The sequence below is a fragment of the Carcharodon carcharias genome, chromosome 19, assembly GCF_017639515.1.
Source record: "Carcharodon carcharias isolate sCarCar2 chromosome 19, sCarCar2.pri, whole genome shotgun sequence".
Lineage (NCBI taxonomy): Eukaryota > Metazoa > Chordata > Chondrichthyes > Lamniformes > Lamnidae > Carcharodon > Carcharodon carcharias.
The window spans coordinates 80120950-80143741 of NC_054485.1; the positions used below are offsets into that span (position 1 = coordinate 80120950).

The window sequence follows — 22792 nt, forward strand, 5'->3', positions numbered from 1 at the left end:
AAAGCAGGGATGTGCTGCTGAGGCTTTATAAGGCTCTGGTCAGACCACATTTAGAATATTGTGAGCAATTTTGGCCCCGTATCTCAGGATGGATGTGCTAGCCCTGGACAGGTCCAGGGGAGGTTGACAAGAATGATCCCAGGAATGAATGGCTTAACATATGAGGAATGTTTGAGGATTCAGGGTCTATACTCGATGGAGTTTAGAAGTATGAGGGGGGATCTGATTGAAACTTACAGAATACTGAAAGGCCTGGATAGAGTGGACATGGGGAAGATGTTTCCATTAGTAGGAGAGACTAGGACCTGAGGGCACAGCCTCAGAATAAAGGGAAGACCTTTTAGAACAGAGATGAGGAGAAACTTCTTTAGGCAGAGAGTGGTGAATCTATGGAATTCATTGCCACAGAAGGCTGTGGAGGCCAGGTCATTGAGTGTATTTAAGACCGAGATAGATAGGTTCTTGATTGGTAAGGGGATCAAAGGTTACAGGGAGAAGGCGGGAGAATGGAGTTGAGAAACTTATCAGCCATGATTGAATGGCGGAGCAGACTCGATGGGCCGAATGGCCTAATCTCTGCTCCTATGTCTTATGGTTTTATGGCTCGGCATATCCCCCACTCTACAATTATCACCAAGCCAGGGGATCAACCCTGGTTAATGAAGAGTACAGGAGGACATGCCAGGAGCAGCACCAGGCATATCTAAAAACGAGGTGTCAACTTGGTGAAGCTATAACAAAGGACTACTTGTGTGCCAAACAGCATAAGCAGCAAGTGATAGACAGGGCTAAGCGATCCCATAACCAAAGGAGCAGATCTAAGCTCTGCAGTCCTTCCACATCCAGTTGTGAATTTTGGTGGACAATTGAACAACTCACTGGAGGAGGAGTCTCCACAAATATCCCCATCCTCAATGATGAGGGAACTCAACACATCAGTGCAAAAAATAAGACTGAAGCATTTGCAACAATCTTCAGCCAGAAATGCCGAGTGGATGATGCATCTCGGCCTCCTCCGGAGGTCCCCAGCATCACAGATGCCAGTCTTTGGCCAATTCAATTCACTCCACATGATATCAAGAAATGGCTGAGGCACTGGATACTGTAAAGTTTGTGGGCCCTGATAATATTCCGGTAATAATCCTGAAGACTTGTGCCCCAGAACTTGCCGCGCCCCTAGCCAAGCTGTTTCAGTACAGCTACAACACTGGCATCTACCCGACTATGTGGAAAATTGCCCAGGTATGTCCTGTACACAAAAACCAACCCGACCAATTACCGCCCCATCAGTCTACTCTCCATCATCAGTAAAGTAATGGAAGGGGTTATCAACAGTGCTATCATGCGGCACTTGCTTAGCAATAACCTGCTCACTGACAGTGTGGGTTCCACCAGGGCCACTCAGCTTCTGACCTATTTACAGCCTTGATCCAAACATGGATGAAAGAGCTGAACTCCCGAGGCGAGGTGAGAGTGACTGCCCTTGACATTAAGGGCGTATTTGACCAAGTATGGCATCAAGGAGCCCTAGCAAAACTGCAGTCAATGGGAATTGGGGGGAAACTCTCCATGGGTTAAAGTCATACCTCACACAAGGGAAAATGGTTGTGGTTGTTGGAGGTCTGTCATCTTAGATCCAGGACATCACTGCAGGAGTTCCTCAGCGTAGTGTCCTCAGCCCAACCATCTTCAGCTGCTTCATCAATGACTTTCCTTTCATTTTAAGGACAGAGGTTGGGATGTTCATTGATTATTGTACAATGTTCGGCACCATTCATGACTCCTCAGATACTGAAGCAGTCCATGTCCAAATGCATTAATTGCTGGAAGAGATTCAGACTTGGGCTGATAATTGAGGCGTAATATTCACACGTCACAAGTGCCAGGCAATGATCATCTCCAACAAGAGAGAATGTAACCATCCCCCCTTGATATTCAATGGCATTACCATCACTGAATCTCATACCATCAACACTCTGGGGATTACCACTGACCAAAACTGAATTGGGCTAGCTATATAAATACTGTAGCTACAAGAGCTGGTCAGAGGTGAGGAATCCTGCAGTGTGTGACTCACCTCCTGACTCCCCAAAGACTGCCCACCATTTACAAGGCACAAGTCAGGAGTGTGATGGAAAGCTCCTCACTTGCCTGGATGAGTGCAGCTCCCACATCACTCAAGAAGCTTGACACCATTCATGAAAAAGCAGCCGCTTGATTGGCACCCCTTCCACAAACATTCACTCCCTCCACCACTGACACACAGTAACAGCAGTGTGTACCATCTACAAGATGCACTGCAGGAATGCACAAAGGCTCCTTAGTCAAGTATCTTCTTTATTTGTTATTAACGGTGAAGTGTCCTCTCTATTTGTTATTAATGGTGAAGTATCCTCTCTATTTGTTATTAATGGTGAAGTATCCTCTCTGTATTTGTTATTAATGGTGAAGTATCCTCTCTATTTGTTATTAATGGTGAAGTATCCTCTCCGTATTTGTTATTAATGGTGAAGTATCCTCTCTGTATTTGTTATTAATGGTGAAGTATCCTCTCTATTTGTTATTAATGGTGAAGTATCCTCTCTGTATTTGTTATTAATGGTGAAGTATCCTCTCTGTATTTGTTATTAATGGTGAAGTATCCTCTCTATTTGTTATTAATGATGAAGTATCCTCTCTATTTGTTATTAATGGTGAAGTATCCTCCCTCTATTTCTTATTAATGGTGAAGTATCCTCTCTCTATTTGTTATTAATGGTGAAGTGTTCTCTCTCTGCATTTGTTATTAATGGTGGAGTGTCCTCTCTCTGTATCTGTTATTAATGGTGGAGTGTCCTCTCTCTGTATCTGTTATTAATGGTGGAGTGTCCTCTCTATTTGTTATTAACAGTGAAGTGTCCTCTCTTATTTGTCTAAATAGCCTGAGCATTATTTGGAGACAGAGACTGACCCTATATTACGTAGGTAAGTCAGGTGTTCTCATGTGTCGGTGCAAACACGATGGGCCGAAGGGCCTTTTCTGCACTGTGTGATTCTGTGATTCTGTGATATGCATCTCTTTCTCACGTGATCACCATAGCTTTCTTTTAACCCCAATGACCAAATCCCTCCCCCTGTCCTCGTACCAATCGCAAACGTGACCCCTTCATCCCTCTGATCAGACTGTGAATCTAATCCCCCATTTCTATCTGATACTAGATCCCCTTTCCCCTCTGATCAGACTGTGACTCTAATCCCTCATTTCTATGTGATACGAGATCACTTCCTTCCCTCTGATCAGACTCGGAGCTCTAATCCCCCATATTTTCCTGATATTATATCTCCTTTCTCCTCTGATCAGATGGTGACTCTAATCCCCCATTTCTATCTGATACTAGATCCCCTTTCCCCTCTGATCAGACGATGACTCTAATCCCCCATTCCTTTCTGATACTAGATACCTTTTCCCTCTGATCAGACTGTGACTGTAGCCCCCCATTTCTATCTGATAGAAGATCCCCTTTCCCCTTTGATCAGACTGTGACTCTAATCCCCCATTACATTCTGATACTAGATATCCTTTCCTCTCTGATCAGAATGTGATCTTAAACCCCCATTTCTATCTGATACTAGATCCCCTTTCCCCTCTGATCTGTCTGTGACTCTAATGCCCAATTCTATCTGATACTATATCCCCTTTCCCCTCTGATCAAACTGTGATTCCATCCCCCACTGATATCTGATACTAGATCCCTTTGTCCCCTCTGATCAGACTGTGATTCTAATCCCCCATTCCTATCTGACACTAGATCCCCTTATCCCTCTGATCAGACTGTGACTCTAATCCCCCATTTCTAACTGATTCTAGATCTCCTATCCCCTCTGATCAGACTGTGACGCTAATCAACAATTTCTATCTGATACTAGATCCCTTTTCCCATCTGATCAGACTGTGACTCTACTCCCCCATTTCTATCTGATACTAAATCCCCTTTCCCCTCTGATCAGACTGTGACTCTAATCCCCCATTTCTATCTGATACTAGATCCCCTTTCCCCTCTGATCAAACTATGACTCTAATGCCCCATTTCTATCTGATACAAGATCCCCTTTGCCCTCTGATCAGACTGTGACACTGATCCTACATTCTTTTCTGATACTAGATCCCCTTTCCCCTCTTATCAGACTGTGACTCTAGCCCCCCATTTCTATCTGATACTAGATCCCATTCTCCCCTCTGATCAGACTGTGACTCCAATACCCCATTTCTATCTGATGCTATATCCCTTTCCCCCCTCCGATCAGACTGTGTCTCTAATCTCCCATATTTATCGGATATTATATATCCTTTCCCCTCTGATCAAACTGTGACTCTAATCCCCCATTCATATATGATACTAGATCCCCTTTGCCCTCCGATCAGACTGACTCTAATCCCCCATTACTTTCTGATACTAAATCCCCTTTCCTCTCTGATCAGACTGTGACTCTAACCCCCCATTTATATCTGATACTACACCCCCATTCCCCTCTGATCAGACAGATTCTAATCCCCCATTCATATCTGATACTAGATCCCCTTTCCACTCTGAACTGTCTTTGACTCTAATCCCCCATTTTTATCTGAAACTAGACCCCCTTTCCCCTCTGATTAGACTGTTACTCTAGTCCCCCATTTCTATCTGATTTTAGATTCCTTTTCTAATCTGGTCAGACTGTGATTCCAATCCCCCATTTCTATCTGATAATAGATCCCTTGTCCCCTCTGATCAAACTGATACTCTAATGCCCCATTTCTATCTGATACTAGATTCCCTTTGCCCTCTGATCAGACTATGACACTAATCCCGCATTCCTTTCTGATACTAGATACCCATTCTCCTCTGGTCAGACTGTGACTCTAATCCCCCATTTCTATCTGATACTAGATCCCCTTTCCCCTCTGATCAGACTAATTCTAATCCCCCATTCCTATCTGATACTAGATCCTCTTTCCACTCTGAACTGACTGTGACTCTAAACCACCATTTCTATCTGAAACTAGACACCCTTTGCCCTCTGATTAGACTGTTACTCGAATCCCCCATTTCTACCTGATATTAGATCCCCTTTCAACTCTGATCAGACTGTGATTCCAATCCCCGTTTTTATCTGATACTAGATCCCCTTTCCCCACTGATCAGACTGTGACTCTAATCCACCATTACTATCTGATACCAGATCCCCTTTCCCCAGTGATCAGACTGACTCTAATCCCCCATTACTATCTGATACTAGATCACTTGACCCTCTAATAAGACATTGACTCTAATCCCCCATTTATATCTGATACTACATCCCCCTTCCCCTCTGATCAGACAGATTCTAATCACCCATTCCTGATACTAGATCCCCTTTCCACTCTGAACTGTCTTTGACTCTAATCCCCATTCTTATCTGAAACTCGACCCCCTTTCCCGTCTGATCACACTGTGACTCTAACCCCCCATTTCTATCTGATACCAGATCTCCTATCCCCTCTGATCAGACTGTGATGCTAATCAACAATTTCTATCTGATACTAGATCCCTTTTCCCATCTGATCAGACTGTGACTCTACTCCCCCATTTCTATCTGATACTAAATCCCCTTTCCCCTCTGATCAGACTGTGACTCTAATCCCCCATTTCTATCTGATACTAGATCCCCTTTCCCCTCTGATCAAACTATGACTCTAATGCCCCATTTCTATCTGATACAAGATCCCCTTTGCCCTCTGATCAGACTGTGACACTAATCCTACATTCTTTTCTGATACTAGATCCCCTTTCCCCTCTTATCAGACTGTGACTCTAGCCCCCCATTTCTATCTGATACTAGATCCCATTCTCCCCTCTGATCAGACTGTGACTCCAATACCCCATTTCTATCTGATGCTATATCCCTTTCCCCCCTCCGATCAGACTGTGTCTCTAATCTCCCATATTTATCGGATATTATATATCCTTTCCCCTCTGATCAAACTGTGACTCTAATCCCCCATTCATATATGATACTAGATCCCCTTTGCCCTCCGATCAGACTGACTCTAATCCCCCATTACTTTCTGATACTAAATCCCCTTTCCTCTCTGATCAGACTGTGACTCTAACCCCCCATTTATATCTGATACTACGCCCCCATTCCCCTCTGATCAGACAGATTCTAATCCCCCATTCATATCTGATACTAGATCCCCTTTCCACTCTGAACTGTCTTTGACTCTAATCCCCCATTTTTATCTGAAACTAGACCCCCTTTCCCCTCTGATTAGACTGTTACTCTAGTCCCCCATTTCTATCTGATTTTAGATTCCTTTTCCAATCTGGTCAGACTGTGATTCCAATCCCCCATTTCTATCTGATACTAGATCCCTTGTCCCCTCTGATCAAACTGTTACTCTAATGCCCCATTTCTATCTAATACTAGATTCCCTTTGCCCTCTGATCAGACTATGACACTAATCCCGCATTCCTTTCTGATACTAGATACCCATTCTCCTCTGGTCAGACTGTGACTCTAATCCCCCATTTCTATCTGATACTAGATCCCCTTTCCCCTCTGATCAGACTAATTCTAATCCCCCATTCCTATCTGATACTAGATCCTCTTTCCACTCTGAACTGACTGTGACTCTAAACCACCATTTCTATCTGAAACTAGACACCCTTTGCCCTCTGATTAGACTGTTACTCGAATCCCCCATTTCTACCTGATATTAGATCCCCTTTCAACTCTGATCAGACTGTGATTCCAATCCCCGTTTTTATCTGATACTAGATCCCCTTTCCCCACTGATCAGACTGTGACTCTAATCCACCATTACTATCTGATACCAGATCCCCTTTCCCCAGTGATCAGACTGACTCTAATCCCCCATTACTATCTGATACTAGATCACTTGACCCTCTAATAAGACATTGACTCTAATCCCCCATTTATATCTGATACTACATCCCCCTTCCCCTCTGATCAGACAGATTCTAATCACCCATTCCTGATACTAGATCCCCTTTCCACTCTGAACTGTCTTTGATTCTAATCCCCATTCTTATCTGAAACTCGACCCCCTTTCCCGTCTGATCACACTGTGACTCTAACCCCCCATTTCTATCTGATACCAGATCTCCTATCCCCTCTGATCAGACTGTGATGCTAATCAACAATTTCTATCTGATACTAGATCCCTTTTCCCATCTGATCAGACTGTGACTCTAATCCCACATTTCTATCTGATACTAGATCCCCTTTCCCCTCTTATCAAACTGTGACTCTAGCCCCCCATTTCTATCCGATACTAGATCCCATTCTCCCCTCTGATCAAACTATGACTCTAATCCCCCATTTCAATCTGATACTCGATGCCCTTTCCCCTCTGATCAGACTGTGACACCAATACCCCATTTCTATCTAATACTATATCCTTTTCTCCCCTCCGATCAGACTGTGACTCTAATCTCCCATATTTATCGGATATTATATCTCCATTCCCCTCTGATCAAACTGTGACTCTAATCCCCCATTAATATATGATACTAGATCCCCTTTGCACTCTGATCAGACTTTGACTCTAATCCCCTATTACTTTCTGATACTAGATCGCCTTTACCCTCTAATAAAACACTGACTCTAATCCCCCAATTCTATCTGATACTAAATCTCCTTTCCTCTCTGATCAGACTGTGACTCTAACCCCCCATTTCTATCTGATACCACACCCCCATTCCCCTCTGATCAGACAGATTCAAATCACCCATTCCTATCTGATACTAGATCCCTTTCCACTCTGAACTGTGTTTGACTCTAATCCACCATTTCTATCTGAAACTAGACCCCCTTTCCCCACTGATCAGACTGTGACTCTAATCCCTCATTACTATCTGATATTAGATCCCCTTTCCCCAGTGATCAAACTGACTCTAATCCCCCATTACTATCTGATACTAGATCACCTTGACCCTCTAATAAGACATTGACTCTAATCCCCCATTTATATCTGATACTACACACCCTTCCCCTCTGATCAGACAGATTCTAATCACCCATTCCTATCTGATACTAGATACCCTTTCCACTCTGAACTGTCTTTGACTCTAATCCCCCATTTCTATCTGAAACTAGATCCCCTTTCCCCTCTGATTAGACTGTTACTCGAATCCCCCATTTCTATCTGATATTAGATCCCCTTTCCACTCTGCCCAGACTTTGATTCCAATCCCCCAGTTCTATCTGATACTAGATCCCCTTTCCCCTCTAATCAAACTGTGACTCTAATGCCCCATTTCTATCTGATACTAGATCCCCTTTGCCCTCTGATCAGACTATGACTCTAATCCCCATTCCTTTCTGATACCTAGATCCCCTTTCCCCTCTGATCAGACGCTGACTCTAATCCCCCATTTCTATCTAATACTAGATCCCCTTTCCCCTCAGATCAGGCTGTGACTCTCACCCACCATTTCTGTCTGATACTAGACCCCCCTCCCCTCTGATCAGACTGATTATAATCCCCCATTCCTATCTGATACTAGATCCCCTTTCCCCTCTGATCACACTGTGACACTAATCCCCCATTTCTATCTGATACTAGATCCCCTTTCCCCACTGATCAGACTGTGACTCTAATCCCTCATTATTATCTAATACTTGATCCGCTTTCCCGTCTAATCAGACACGGATCCTTATCCCCCATTTCTATCAGCTATTAGATCCCCTTTGCCCTCTGATCAGACTGTGACTCTAATCCCCCATTTCTACATGATAATAGATCCCCTTTGCCCTCTGATCAGACTGTGACTCTAATCCCCCATTTCTACATGATAATAGATCCCCTTTGCCCTCTGATCAGACTGTGACTCTAATCCCCCATTTCTACATGATACTAGATCCCCTTTGCCCTCTGATCAGACTGTGACTCTAATCCCTCATTATTATCTAATACTTGATCCGCTTTCCCGTCTAATCAGACACGGATCCTTATCCCCCATTTTTATCAGCTATTAGATCCCCTTTCCACTCTGATCAGACTGTGACTCTAATCTCCCATTTCTATCTTATACTAGATCTCCTTTCCCCTCTGATTAGACTGTGAATCTAATCCCCCATTCCTATCTGACATGATTCCCTTTCGCCTCTGACCTGACTGTGACTCTAATCCCCTTTTCTATCTGAAACTAGATCCCCTTTCCCCTCTGATCAGACTTTGACTCTAATCCCCCATTCCTTTCTGATACTAGATCTCCTTTCCCCTCTGATCAGGCTGTGACTCTAATGCCCCAATTCTATCTGATACTAGATCCCCTTGCCCTTCTGATCAGACTGTGACTCTAACCCCCATCTCCATCTGATACTAGATCCCCATTCCCCTCTGATTAGACTGTGACTCTATTCCCCCATTTCCACCTGATACTAGATCTCCTTTTCCCCGATCAGTCTGTGACTCTAATCCCCCATTTCTATCTGATACTAGATATCCTTTCCTCTCTGATCAGACTGTTACTCTAATCCTTCATTCCTTTCTGATACTAGATCTCCTTTCCCCTCTGATCAGACTGTGACTCTAAACCCCTTCTCTATCGATACTAGATCTCCTTTCCCCTCTGATCTGTCACTGACTCCAATCCCCCACTACTATCTGATACTAGATCACTTTTCCCCTGTGATCATACTATAACTCTAATCCCCCATTTCTATCAGATACAAGTTACCCTTTCCCCTCTGAACACACTGTGGCTCCAACCCCCCATTTCTATCCGATACTAAATCCCTTTACTCCTCTGATCAGATTTTGACTCAAAACCCAATTCCTTTCTGATACTAGATCCCCTTTCCCCTTTGAACAGTCTGTGACTGTAATCCCCCATTTCTGTCTGATACTAGATCTCCTTTCCCCTCTGATCAGACCGTGACTCTAACCCCCCACTTCTATCTGATACTAGATCCCCTTTCCCCTCTGATCAGGCTGTGACTCTAATGCCCCAATTCTATCTGATACTAGATCCCCTTGCCCTTCTGATCAGACTGTGACTCTAACCCCCACTCCATCTGATACTAGATCCCCATTCCCCTCTGATTAGACTGTGACTCTATTCCCCCATTTCCACCTGATACTAGATCCCCTTTCCCCCGATCAGTCTGTGACTCTAATCCCCCATTTCTGTCTGATACTAGATATCCTTTCCTCTCTGATCAGACTGTTACTCTAATCCCCCATTTCTATCTGATACTAGATCCCCTTTCCCCTCTGATCAGACTGTGACTCTAATCCCCCATTTCTGTCTGATACTAGATCTCCTTTCCCCTCTGATCAGACTGTGACTCTAACCCCCCATTTCTATCTGATACTAGATCCCGCCTCCCCTCTGATCAGACTGTGACTCTAATCCGCCATTTCTTTCCACGACTAGATCCTCTTTCCCCACTGATCTGTCCGTGACTCTAATTCCCCACTTCTATCTGATACTAGTCTCATTTCCCCTTTGATCGATCTGTGATTTTAATCCTCCATTTCTATCTGATACTATATCCCTTCGCCCTTCTGGTCAGACTGTGACTCTAATCCCCCATTTCTATCTGATACTGGATCCCCATTCCCCTCTGATCAGACTGTCACTCTAATCCGCCACTTCTATCTGATACTAGTTTCCCTTTCCCCTCTGATCAGACTGTGACTCTAATCTCCCATTCCTATCTGATACTAGATCTCCTTTCCTCTCTGATCAGACTGTTACTCTAATCTCCCACTTCTATCTGATTCTAGATCCCTTCTCCACTTAGATCAGACTGTGACTCTAATCCCTCATTCCTTTCTGATACTAGATCCCCTTTCCCCTCTGATCAGACTATGATTCTAATCCCCCATTTCTATCTGATACTAGATCCCCTTTCCCTTCTGATCAGACTGTGGCCAGGATCAGTTTGTAACTCTCTCCTGTGTGATTATTTCCCAAAACTGCAGTAATTTTAACATAATGCATTAGACCATCAAGCTAACAGACTGAGTGGAAAGCTGGATTTGCACCACATTCCATGTTGTTCTCTGCTGGCTTCAATTTAGTGTAAAATCTAACGGGATGTTGGACCAGTGTTGCACATTGCCCTGTCAATTTCCTTACCAAGTGGGTTTCGCTGAAATTGTCCTGTCTGAATTTCAAGAAGGCGTTTCTAACAAGCAGTGAATTATTGATTGCTGATTTCTGTTTTGTTACTGACAGGATTTCACATTCTACAATGGATAAGGACTGTCAATGTCACTGAAGATGGCTCTGTTCTGAGATTGATGCGGTTTGGATTTGATGGGAATGACTATATTAGTTTAGAGCCAGACAGAATGAGATGGGTTGCAACCAATCCCAATGCAGTGAAGATTAAAGAGAAATGGAATTTGGATGAATCCTGGAACAAGCATTGGGAATGGCAGTTGGAAGAAGAACTCGTTGGCCTCTTAAAGAAATATTTACAAGTTGGAAAGGAATATCTCAGAAGAAGAGGTATTTACTTTAGTTTTGTTCCCATGTTCTGATCTAACTTTACTGGTCTATGAAAGCATTCTCCCATTCCATTCAGTGTCTGTCTATTGTTTGTGTTTTCACCCTTTCCCATTACAGTTCAGCCTGAAGTGTTCATCTCCAGAAGTGACCCCAATAGTCAGTACAAGCCGCTCACTCTCTCCTGCCTGGTTACTGGGTTTTATCCTGTAGACATCGAGGTGAGCTGGCTAAGGAATGGAGAGGTAATGTCTGAGACACTGTCCTCGGGGGTTCGACCCAACCACAATGGGACCCATCAGATCCAGAAAGAGATTGAAATAAATGCTGGGGATGAGGATCAATACTCCTGTCAAATTGAACACAGCAGCCTGGCAGAGAGCAAGCTCTTTCAGTGGGGTAAGGAACTGTAGTGTGTGTGTGTGTGTGTGTGTGTGTGTGTGTGTGTGTGTGTGTGTGTGTGTGTGTGTGTGTGTGTGTGTGTGTGTGTGTGTGTGTGTGTGTGTGTGTGTGTGTGTGTGTGTGTGTGTGTGTGTGTGTGTGTGTGTGTGTGTGTGTGTGTGTGTGTGTGTGTGTGTGCTGGGTCATGAAAAGAAATCCAGAACTTTATTCTTTTGCTGTTTTTAAAAAATGGACTTTCTGATGAACTAATAAACGTTGGCTGCTCTCGGTCACATGACCACAATATTGCCTCTTTGTCTGGGAGCTACCCCGCAACAACTCCCCTCCCCCAGAAGTTACAAGAACAAAATAATTATTTTCTCAGCTGTGCAATATCACATCTCATTGTACAGACCCCTTAATCCCAAAAGACCAGGAGACTCACACATTAGAAATTGACGAGCCTGCAGAGTTGCTGACACACTCATGTCACACCTGAGACTGTCCAGGCCCATTTCGAAGGGGGAACAAAGATGGTGTTTGTGTCTGCTAAGCTCACCTTGCTAGTGGAGTCAATGAGTCTGCCTAGACAATGGCTTCCCAACACCAGACCCTCAATAGGGATGTTAAACCTTTCAATAACTAAGGACTGGGTCATAATCAGTCCTGAAATCAAAGCCAGTTCCTGGCACTGGGTAAAAGTCCCTTTTCAAGTCATTGAGGAGGAAGAAGGTCACATGACTTGAGGGACCATTTTGAAATCCATATATTCCTTTGAGAACTGAGAAATCCTCAGGCTGCTGTTTAACATCAACTGGGCAGGATTCCAGTCAGTTACCACCACTCCAGCCCCCAAAGCCTGCTTAATTTTAAAAACCTCTGATCGATGCCTGCCAAGCGGTGTAAGCGCAGAAGCCCAGAGTGCTGCAGCATTGTTTGTTTCAAGGATTTATGTCTTGTTATCTCAAACCAGAAACTAATCAGAACTGAACCCTGTCACAAAGGAAACGCCCTCTGGACTTTGCCTCATGGGCTCTGGAAATCACGTGAACCAATATTAATTTCAGTGGTTCTTCTACTATAAAAATCTTATCTTCTATCCTCCATTTACTGTGCATGTGTATGTATGCGTGTGTTTGTATGGTGTGTGTGTATGCATATGTGTGTGTGTGATGTGTGTGTACGCGCATGTGTGTTTGTATGCACGCGTGTGTGTGTTTGTGCACGTGTGTGTATGTGCAGGTGTGTGTGGTTCGTGTGTGTGATTGCACGTACATGTGTGTGGCGTGTATGTGTGCATGTGTGCGTGTGTGTTTGGAGTGGGCAATTGTGGACACTCCTTCCCCGGGTTTCTTCCTGAATGTGAATTAAACTAAGCTTCTGAGTTAGTCATAATGTGAGTTTGCTGCAGGTTGTTGGTAAATTGGATCAGAAAATCCAGGGGATTGGGAAACGATGCCACCTAATAAGTTCTAACTAATTTAAAACACCTACTGTTTGTGGACAGGTGGGAAGAGGAAATGTGTTCAGTTTTCCTATCTCTCTCCTGTCCGTAAGTGTGTCTATGTTTGTGTGGATGTGTGATATCATGACGCACTATTACTCTATATCTGTTTGCTGCCCTTCTCAACAGAAATCTCCCCATCTCAGTATTGATCATTTCAATTGACACCTCCCCATCCCCCCTATCCTCCAGGCATCCACAGATTTAGGGAGAGAGTTCCAGATTTCCACTACCCTTTTTGTGAAGAAGTGCTTTCTGCTTCTGCTCCAAAATGACCTCGCTCTAATTTTAAGGCTACACTGTCTTGTTCCAGATGTTACAGGCCTAAGTAATCCAAAGGCCCAGGCTAATGCTCTGGGGAACACAAGGTCAAATCCCACCACAGCAATTGCAGGGACTTAAATTTAATTAATAAATATGGAATTAAAAGCTCGTTTTAGTATGATAACCATGAAGCAACTGGATTGTTGTAAAAAACCCATGCCGCTCACTAACTTTGTTACCATCTCGGTAGAGAGCAGTAACTTTTATTTGACTTGAAGAAATCCAAAATCTCAGTTATTTACGAAGAGGATGCTCTGATATGGCAGGTGGTAATTGCCAGGCTGACCAAATCCCAAAGGGAAACTTGGTCAAGCCAGCACAATGATTTGCAACTTGTATTTATTATGAGAAGGTGTATGTACTGAAGTCAGAGGTAAAGATCCCACTGCCGCTTTTAGAGATTTTAAATATTAAATTAAAACATTTATTAACAAAAGAAAAGAAAACTTAAACTCACAAGATTTCAGTTACACAGCTAAATTTAGTCTTCCAGCATTTCCCAAAAGATTCCTACTTAGCTAGACTTTCAAATAAACATCCTTTTCCAGGCAACAGTTTTTTTAGATTTTTAATCTATAAAACATCCAGTAACATTACTGCAAGGCACTGTTTCTATAAGGGAGGTATTTCACAAGCTTCTCTCTCCTTCTCACTCTACAATGGAAAACCAAGGCTTGTAACAAAACCTTGTCGGACGATTCCAATCCAGCCAATTACTGCCCTATCGGTCTACTCTCAATCATCAGCAACGTGATGGAAGGGGTTTTGACAATGCTATCAAGTGGCAGTTATACAGCAAAAACCTGCTGACAGATGCTCAGTTTGGGTTCCATCAGGGGAACTCTGATCCTGACCTCATTACAGCATCAGTCCAAACATTCACAAAGGAGCAGAACTCAAGAGGTGAGGTAAGAGTGACTGCTCTTGACATCAAGGCAACATTTGACCCAGTGTAGCATCAAGGAGCCCTAGCAAAACTGGAGTCAATGGGAATCAGGGGGAAAACTCTCCACTAGTTGGGGTCATATCGAGCGGAAAGGACGATGGTTGTTGGAGGTCAGTCACCTCAGCTCCAGGACATCATTGCAGGAGATCCCCAGGGTAGGTCCTCGGCCCAGCCATCTGCAGCTGCTCCTTTAATTCCCTTCCTTCATAAGGTCAGAAGTGGGGATGTTCACTGAAGATTACCCAATGTTCAGCACCATTCACGAACCCTCAGATACTGAAGCAGTCCATGTTCAAATGCAGTAAGACCAGGACAATAACCAGTTCAGAAGAAGCACTCGGTACAATCCAACAGCAGGACTTAGTCCTAAACTACTGCAGTGAACCCACCATGGTCAACACAGGAAATAAATGAGAGAATCCAGCTCCAGAAAAGTCTCCACAAATATCCAGAGATTGAGTTCCAGACATTTAGACAAGGATCAGCTGATCAAAGAGAGACAGGATGGATTTGTGAATGGGACTCATCTCATTGAATTTCATGAGGAGCTCAGTGACATGGTGGATAAGGGAGTGTCTATGGATCTGGTCCAGATGGACTTGCAGAAGGTATATTCAACCAATCCCATCATGTCCTCACCAATCCCATCAATTCCCAATCAGATGTTTTGGTTAAAATTGTCCCTGATTAATCCACTGGGAATGAATCCATAACAGACGTATAATCCTGGTATTATTCCAATGTGTTTCAGAAATCCCAGAAAACGGTGTGGGACACTCACAACTTGGGATTATAATTGGACTCGTGATCGCAGCACTGCTTGCTATATTTGGGATAATCGGAACAATCATTTGGAAATGGCAAAGGAGAGGTAAGAATCTGAGATAGGAATGTAGAGCTGAGGGGACAGAGTGAGTGTGGGGGGATCTCCAGTACTGGGAGTACAGGACACTGAGAGGGGAGAGTGAGAGAGAGGGGAATGTAGAACTGAGGGGACAGAGTGAGTGTAGGGGAATCTCCAGTACTGGGAGTACAGGACACTGAGAGGGGAGAGTGAGAGAGAGGGGAATGTGGAACTGAGGGTACAGAGTGACTGTAGGGGAATCTCCAGTACTGGGAGTACAGGACACTGAGAGGGGAGAGTGAGAGAGAGGGGAATGTGGAACTGAGGGGACAGAGTGAGTGTGGAGGAATCTCCAGTACTGGAAGTACAGGACACTGAGAGGGGAGAGTGAGAGAGAGGGGAATGTGGAACTGAGGGGACAGAGTGAGTGTGGGGGAATCTCCAGTACTGGGAGTACATGACACTGAGAGGGGAGAGTGAGAGAGAGGGGAATGTGGAACTGAGTTGACAGAGTGAGTGTGGAGGAATCTCCAGTATTGGGAGTAGAGGACACTGAGAGGGGAGAGTGAGAGAGAGGGAAATGTAGAACTGAGGGGACAGAGTGAGTGTGGGGGAATCTCCAGTACTGGGAGTACAGGACACTGAGAGGGGAGAGTGAGAGAGAGGGGAATGTGGAACTGAGGGGACAGAGTGAGTGTGGGGTAATCTCCAGTACTGGAAGTACAGGACACTGTGTTGAATGGAACTGATTTAACTCCCACACACAGATACACACGTATAAACATGTCTTGTTCCCTGTCTGATCTTCCTTTGTGTGATGAGCCCAAACCAGGTCTAATATTGATCATTAAACCCACCACACACACTCACATCCTCACCTACTGAATATCGATGGAATGGAAGAGATCGACAGGATCTCCATAAATTGTAAGGATGGAGGGGAGTGTGGGAATGAGTATTTCTTACACAATCTCCATTCCCTCAACCTGTTGTGTTCTCACTCTCAGATAATGGATTATTCCCCATTCTAACTGACATTTATTTTGCTTCTGCAGATTCACCAAGTGTGACCTACACAACAGCTCAGAGTAAGTGACTGAGGGACAGATTGTTGGGAATGAAATAGGAGGGATTGAAAATTGTAGAATTACATTTTCCTGGGAGTAACTCAGGGTTACACAGGGGGAACCTCATCCTCCTGTCCCTCATCCTGCACTCTCTCACCCTCCTCTCCCTCACCCTCCATTCTCTTATCGACTACTCCTTCACCCTCCTCCCCTTCACACTCCACTCCTTCACCCTCCTCCCCTTCACCCTCCATTCCTTCACCCTCTTCCCCTTCACCCTCCACTACCTCTGTGGTCATTTACTTTGTGTTTTTTTAATGCTGGGAGGTGATTGAATCCTGGGCCCAGCAAGTGATAAAATATTTAATATTTGACTGAATTTCTCATGTTCTGCTTTTATTTCCTCAGCTTCTGATGTCTCTGTTCCAGCTGCATGTGTTTCAGTGAGTGAATTTCAATTTTCTTGTGGTCAATGTTTTTGTCTCTAAGTTCAATCCATCCGTCAGTCAGTGCCCAGTCTGAAGTGACAAATAGTGTTGGACTCAGCAGGTGGAACTGCCCACACCTCAGCAGAAAGACAGAAATGAATGAAGACATGCATTTATATAATGCCTTTCACTCTCTCAAAAGTACATGAATTACCATCGCTCTTGCAGTGTGGGAAATGCCACAGCCAACATGCACTCAGGCAATATCCACCTAAATACACCATTAATCTTTACCACCTTAAATATATCATTAATCTTTACCACCTTAAATACACCATTAATCTTTACCACATTAAATATATCATTAATCTTTACCACCTTAAATATATAATTAATCTTTACCACCTTAAATACACCATTAATCTTTACCACCTTACATACACCATTAATTTTTACCACCTTAAATATATAATTAATCTTTACCACATTAAACACACCATTAATCTTTGCCACCTTAAATATATCATTAATCTTTACCACTTTAAATACACCATTAATCTTTACCACCTTAAATACACCATTAATCTTTACCACCTTAAATATACCATAATCCATACCAATTTAAATACACCATTAACCTTCCCACCTTAAATATATCATTAATCCATACCACCTTAAATGCACCATTAATTCCTGGCATTTGTTGCCCACCCCTAATTGGCCTTGAACTGAGTGGCTTGCTCGGCCATTTCAGAGTCAATCACATAGTGGGTTCAGAGTCACATGTTGGCCAGACCGGATAAGGATGGCAGATTTCCTTCCCGAATGGACATAAGTAAACTAGATGTGTTTTTACAACAATCAATGATAGTTGTCATGGTCACCATTGCTGAGAATAGCTTTCAATTCCAGGTTTTACAAAGTAAATTTTATCTCCACCAGCTGCCACGATGGGATTTGAGCCCCTGACCCCAGAGCATTAGCCTAGGCCTCTGGATTATGGGTCCAGTGACAATGCCACCACACCACCATCTCCCCTAAAACACTCCGTTATTTACCTTAAATGTACCATTCGTCTTTGCCACCTTAAATATATGATTACTGTTAACTAGTTTAACTATATCATTCATATTTATGATCTTAAAAAGACTACTAATCATTACCCCCATATATACCTTTAGTCTTTACCACCTAGAACGTACCATTAATCTTTAATACCTTAATTAAATCATTAATTTCACCAATTTTCTGTGATCTCTTTTGTCAATGACTGAATGTTTATTTAAAAAGGATAAAGTGGTGTCAGATGTTTATTGCTTCTGTTATTGATATTTTAAAGGTCTGGTTGATTGACAGTTTTATGGAGCTGTTGCAATGGCATTTTTTAAAAGAAAATGATATTTGGGTGGGTTTTTTTAAAGCAGTTCCACACATGACATTGTTACTGTAGGGTTCATTGGCACTGTACAGAATGGGTCAAGGGGCATAGAAGTGCCATGATGTAGCATGGAGGGTATGAGGGGCCATGGTGGAGGGGTGGTGGGACGAGAAAAATTAACATGCAGTGTATGAGGGCCATGGGGTGGGGTGGCGGGAGGGGATGAATGAGCATGAAGCGTATGAGGGGCCTTGGGGGTGAGGTGATGGGAAGGGATGAGTTGGCATGGGGAGTATTAGGGGGCCATGGGAGTAGGTGGGACATGTGAGTTGGTATGGGTTGGGATAAATTGTCTTGGAGGAACTAGTCGGGGGAGGGGTGGGGACGAGCTATTTTTTATCAACACAGCTGTGACAAAGTCCCAGAGGATCAAGCCAGGCCTTTTACGCAGTCCAACTCAGCACTCGGCAGCCACTGTGACCTGACTCCACCCTGTACCTGCCCCTTCCTCACAATGAAAATCAGCTCTGACGGGGAACTCTTTCCCAAGGTGGGTGCAGCAAGCGGGAATTTTTCTGGCTCACTCTGTCCACCTCGGGAGTGAAAATGCAGCTGAAAGATACAATGTTCATTATCTGGATATCTATGTTAGTTAAATATACACAGACAAACAGATGGACACTCATACACTCACACAGATATACAAAAAATTTACAGACACAGATATACATATATATATAAAATATATATATATATACACACAGATACGCATATATTATATATAAAATACACACACACATATACACACACAGATATGCATATATATGGATAAAATACACACACACATATACACACACAGATATGCATATATATAAAAAATATATACACACACACACACACACAAGCAGCACCAGGCATACCTAAAAATGAGGTGTCAACCTGGTGAAGCTACAACACAGGACTCCTTGCATGCCAAACAGCATAAGCAGCAAGTGATAGACAGAGCTAAGTGATCCCACAACCAATTGATCACATCTAAACTCTGCAGCCCTGCCACATCCAGTCATGAATGGTGATGGACAATTAAACAACTCACTGGAGGAGGAGGCTCCACAAATATCCCCATTCTCAATGATGGAGGAACCCAGCACATCAGTGCCAAAGATAAGGCTGAAGCATTTACAACAATCTTCAGCCAGAAGTGCTGAGTGAATGATCCATCTCAGCCTCCTCCAGAGGTTTCCAGCATCACAGATGCCAGTCTTCAGCCAATTCGATTCACTCCACGTGATATCAAGAAACAGCTGAAGGCATTGGATATTGCAAAGGCTTTCGGCCCTGACAATATTCCGGCAATGGTGCTGAAGACCTGTGCTCCAGAACATGCCCCTAGCCAAATTGTTCCAGTACAGCCACAACACTGGCATCTACCCAGCAATGTGGAAAATTGCCCAGTTATGTCCTGTACACAAAAAGCAGGACAAATCCAACCCGGCCAATTAAACACCCATCAGTCTATTCTCCATCATCAGTAAAGTTATGGAAGAGATTAACAGTGCTATCAAGCAGCACTTGCTTAGCAATAATCTGCTCACTGATGCTCAGTTTGGTTTCCGCCAGGGCCAATCAGCTCCTGACCACATTGCAGCCTTGGTTCAAACATGGACAAAAGAGCTGAACTTCCGAGGTGAGGTGAGAGTGTCTGCCTTTGTCATCGAGGCAGCATTTGATCGAGTGTGGCATCAAGGAGCCCGAGCTAAACTGGAGTCAATGGAATCATGGGAAAACTCTCTGCTGGCTGGAGTCATATCTAGCACAAAGGAAGATGGTTGTGGTTGTTGGAGGTCAGTCATCTCAGCTCCAGGACGTTACTGCAGGAGTTCCTCAGGGTAGTGTCCTAGCCCCAACCAACTTCAGCTGCTTCATCAATGACCTTCCTTCCATCATTAGGTCAGGACTGGGGATGTTCGCTGATGATTGCACAATATTCAGCACCTTTCACAACTCCTCAGATACTGAAGCAGTCCATGTCCAAATGCAGGAAGACCTGGACAATATCCAGGCTTGGCCTGACAAGTGGCAAGTAACATTCACACCATACAAGAGCCAGCAATGACCATCTCCAACAAGAGAGAATCCAACCATTGCCCCTTGATGTTCAATGGCATTACCATCACTGAATCCCCCACTGTCAACATCCTGGGGGGGTTACCATTGACCAGAAACTGAACTGGACTAGCCATATAAATACTGTGGCTACAAGAGCAGGTCAGAGGCTAGGAATTGTGTGACGAGTAACTCACCTCCTGACTCCCCAAAGCCTGTCCACCATCTACAAGGCACAAGTCAGGAGTGTGATGGAATACTCTGCACTTGCCTGGATGAGTGCAGCTCCCACAACACTCAAGAAGCTTGACACCGTCCAGCACAAAGCAGCCACTTGATTGGCACCAACTCCACAAACATTTACTCCCTCCACCACTGACGTACAATAGCAGCAGTGTGTACCATCTACAAGGTGCACTGCAGGAACTCACCAAGTCTCCTTAGACGCCACCTTCCGTACCCACGACCTCTACCGTGCAGAACAAGGGAGCAGAGACATGGGAACGCCACCTCCTGAAAGATGTCCTCCCAAGTGGCACACACCATCCTGACTTGGAAAAATATCCCCGTTCCTTCACTGTCACTGGGTGAAAATCCTGGAACTCCCTGCCTAACAGCACTGTGGGTGTACTTGCACCATATGGACTGCAGCGGTTCAGGAAGGCAGCTCACCACCACCTTCTCAAGGGCAATTAGGGCTGGGCACTGAACGCTGGCTCAGCCAGCGAAGCCCACATCCCGTGAATGAATAAAGAAAAACTCTCACACTCAAGGACACACATACACATACACTCTAACAAATGTACAGAGAGAGATGTACACATATGGATATAGATACAAATTAGATACACATCAGTAAACACACAGATACACAAACATACATAACTAATGTACAGAGAGAGATGTACACTCACAGATATAGGTACGCACAGTACACACAAGATACACACACATTCTCGCACACACACTAATGGAGAGGGAGAGATGCTCACAAACAGATATAGATACAAAGTTTGAGACATCAGTATACACACAAACACAAATACAAATAAACACACACATACAGTGAAAGAGATATATAAATACGTATAGCTACAAAGTTAGACATATCCAGATACACACACAAATTAATGTACAAGGAGATATGTACACAGATGTCTAGATTCATCAGTATACATACACACAGAAAGTCATGTAGTCAGGTGCAGGAACAGTGCCCCTTATTTGCATTTGCAGTAACAGAGGCACATTCAATGTTTGTCATTATTGGACATCACTGCATTGGGCCTTGCCCAATGTGCACACACGTGCACTGTCATGACAAAACCCAGAAGCTGCTGTATCACACCACACTCCCCTGTTCAACCTCTGAAACTTTCACCAATCTGCCACTGAAAACAGCAGGATGTGGAATTCGAGAATTTGGATTCATTACCCACAAATACAGTTGGTTTTTCCCCAAGAAATGTTCAGAGTGCTTCAGTCAGGTTTAGAACCAGCGCTCATCATTCCAAGCAGGTAAGAAGCGAGCAGAACTTTCAGAACAGTGAGTTCAGCCATTTCAAATGTTGAAATGTATTTTATTTGTCAATCGTATATTGATGTTTAGCAAGGCACAAATGGGCTACTGGTGGAGAGGACAATCAGGTTGGTGAATTGCTCTGCAACCCTCTCCTGTTAAACTGTCGGGGATTGTGTTGGTCTCTTACCCATTGCACAACCTTCTCCTGCAGGAAGGACTGACCCTTCACCTCACTGATCAGATTATTCCAGAAATCGATGGAATGGAGGATCCAACATGGATGTGACTGGATCCAGGCCTCACGGAGAAGCTGAGGAAACTCCGACTGCAGCTGTCGGGGCAGCTGGAGAGCCGCTGGGGCTGATGCATTTGGACATTGAGAGTGAGAAAATCCCTCTCCCTCCCCCAGGAAATCAGACCAAAGAACAGTGTAGATGGAGAGTGAAACAAGTGACATTTTATTTTAACAGCAAATCCCCATTGCAAGACCTTCGAGGTAATCAGTGTTGAACAATGTAAACCTCAGAAAATTGGTCTAAAACATTACGTAACATTTATGTTAATGAGTTATTTTTCGAAGTAAATTGTTGTAATCGTAAATGTTTCATGTCAATAAAAGCTACTTTGAATTATTTAGAGTGACTCCAGTAAATAGAACAAGAACAAATTCAAATAGAACACCAACAATTTATAATTTACAAATCGAATTCTCATTAAATAAGACAACACAAACATTTCCTCAAAATGTAACACCAACAAACCCCCTCCCTCCACCCTCTGTGCCTGAGGGTTACTGTCACAAAGGGGGA

At 43.8% G+C, this 22792-nt stretch overlaps 1 protein-coding gene across 1 annotated transcript in view; it reads left to right on the forward strand.

Moving 5' to 3' along the window:
- The window catches only part of LOC121291255, a 76943-nt gene that overhangs the window by 8546 nt on the left and 45605 nt on the right, over positions 1–22792 (forward strand). Inside the window, exons 3-7 of the mRNA XM_041212328.1 lie at positions 11211–11486; positions 11604–11882; positions 15390–15509; positions 16538–16570; positions 16958–16992. Coding sequence (XP_041068262.1) covers positions 11211–11486; positions 11604–11882; positions 15390–15509; positions 16538–16570; positions 16958–16992 — 743 coding nt within the window. The remainder of the gene's footprint in view (positions 1–11210; positions 11487–11603; positions 11883–15389; positions 15510–16537; positions 16571–16957; positions 16993–22792) is intronic.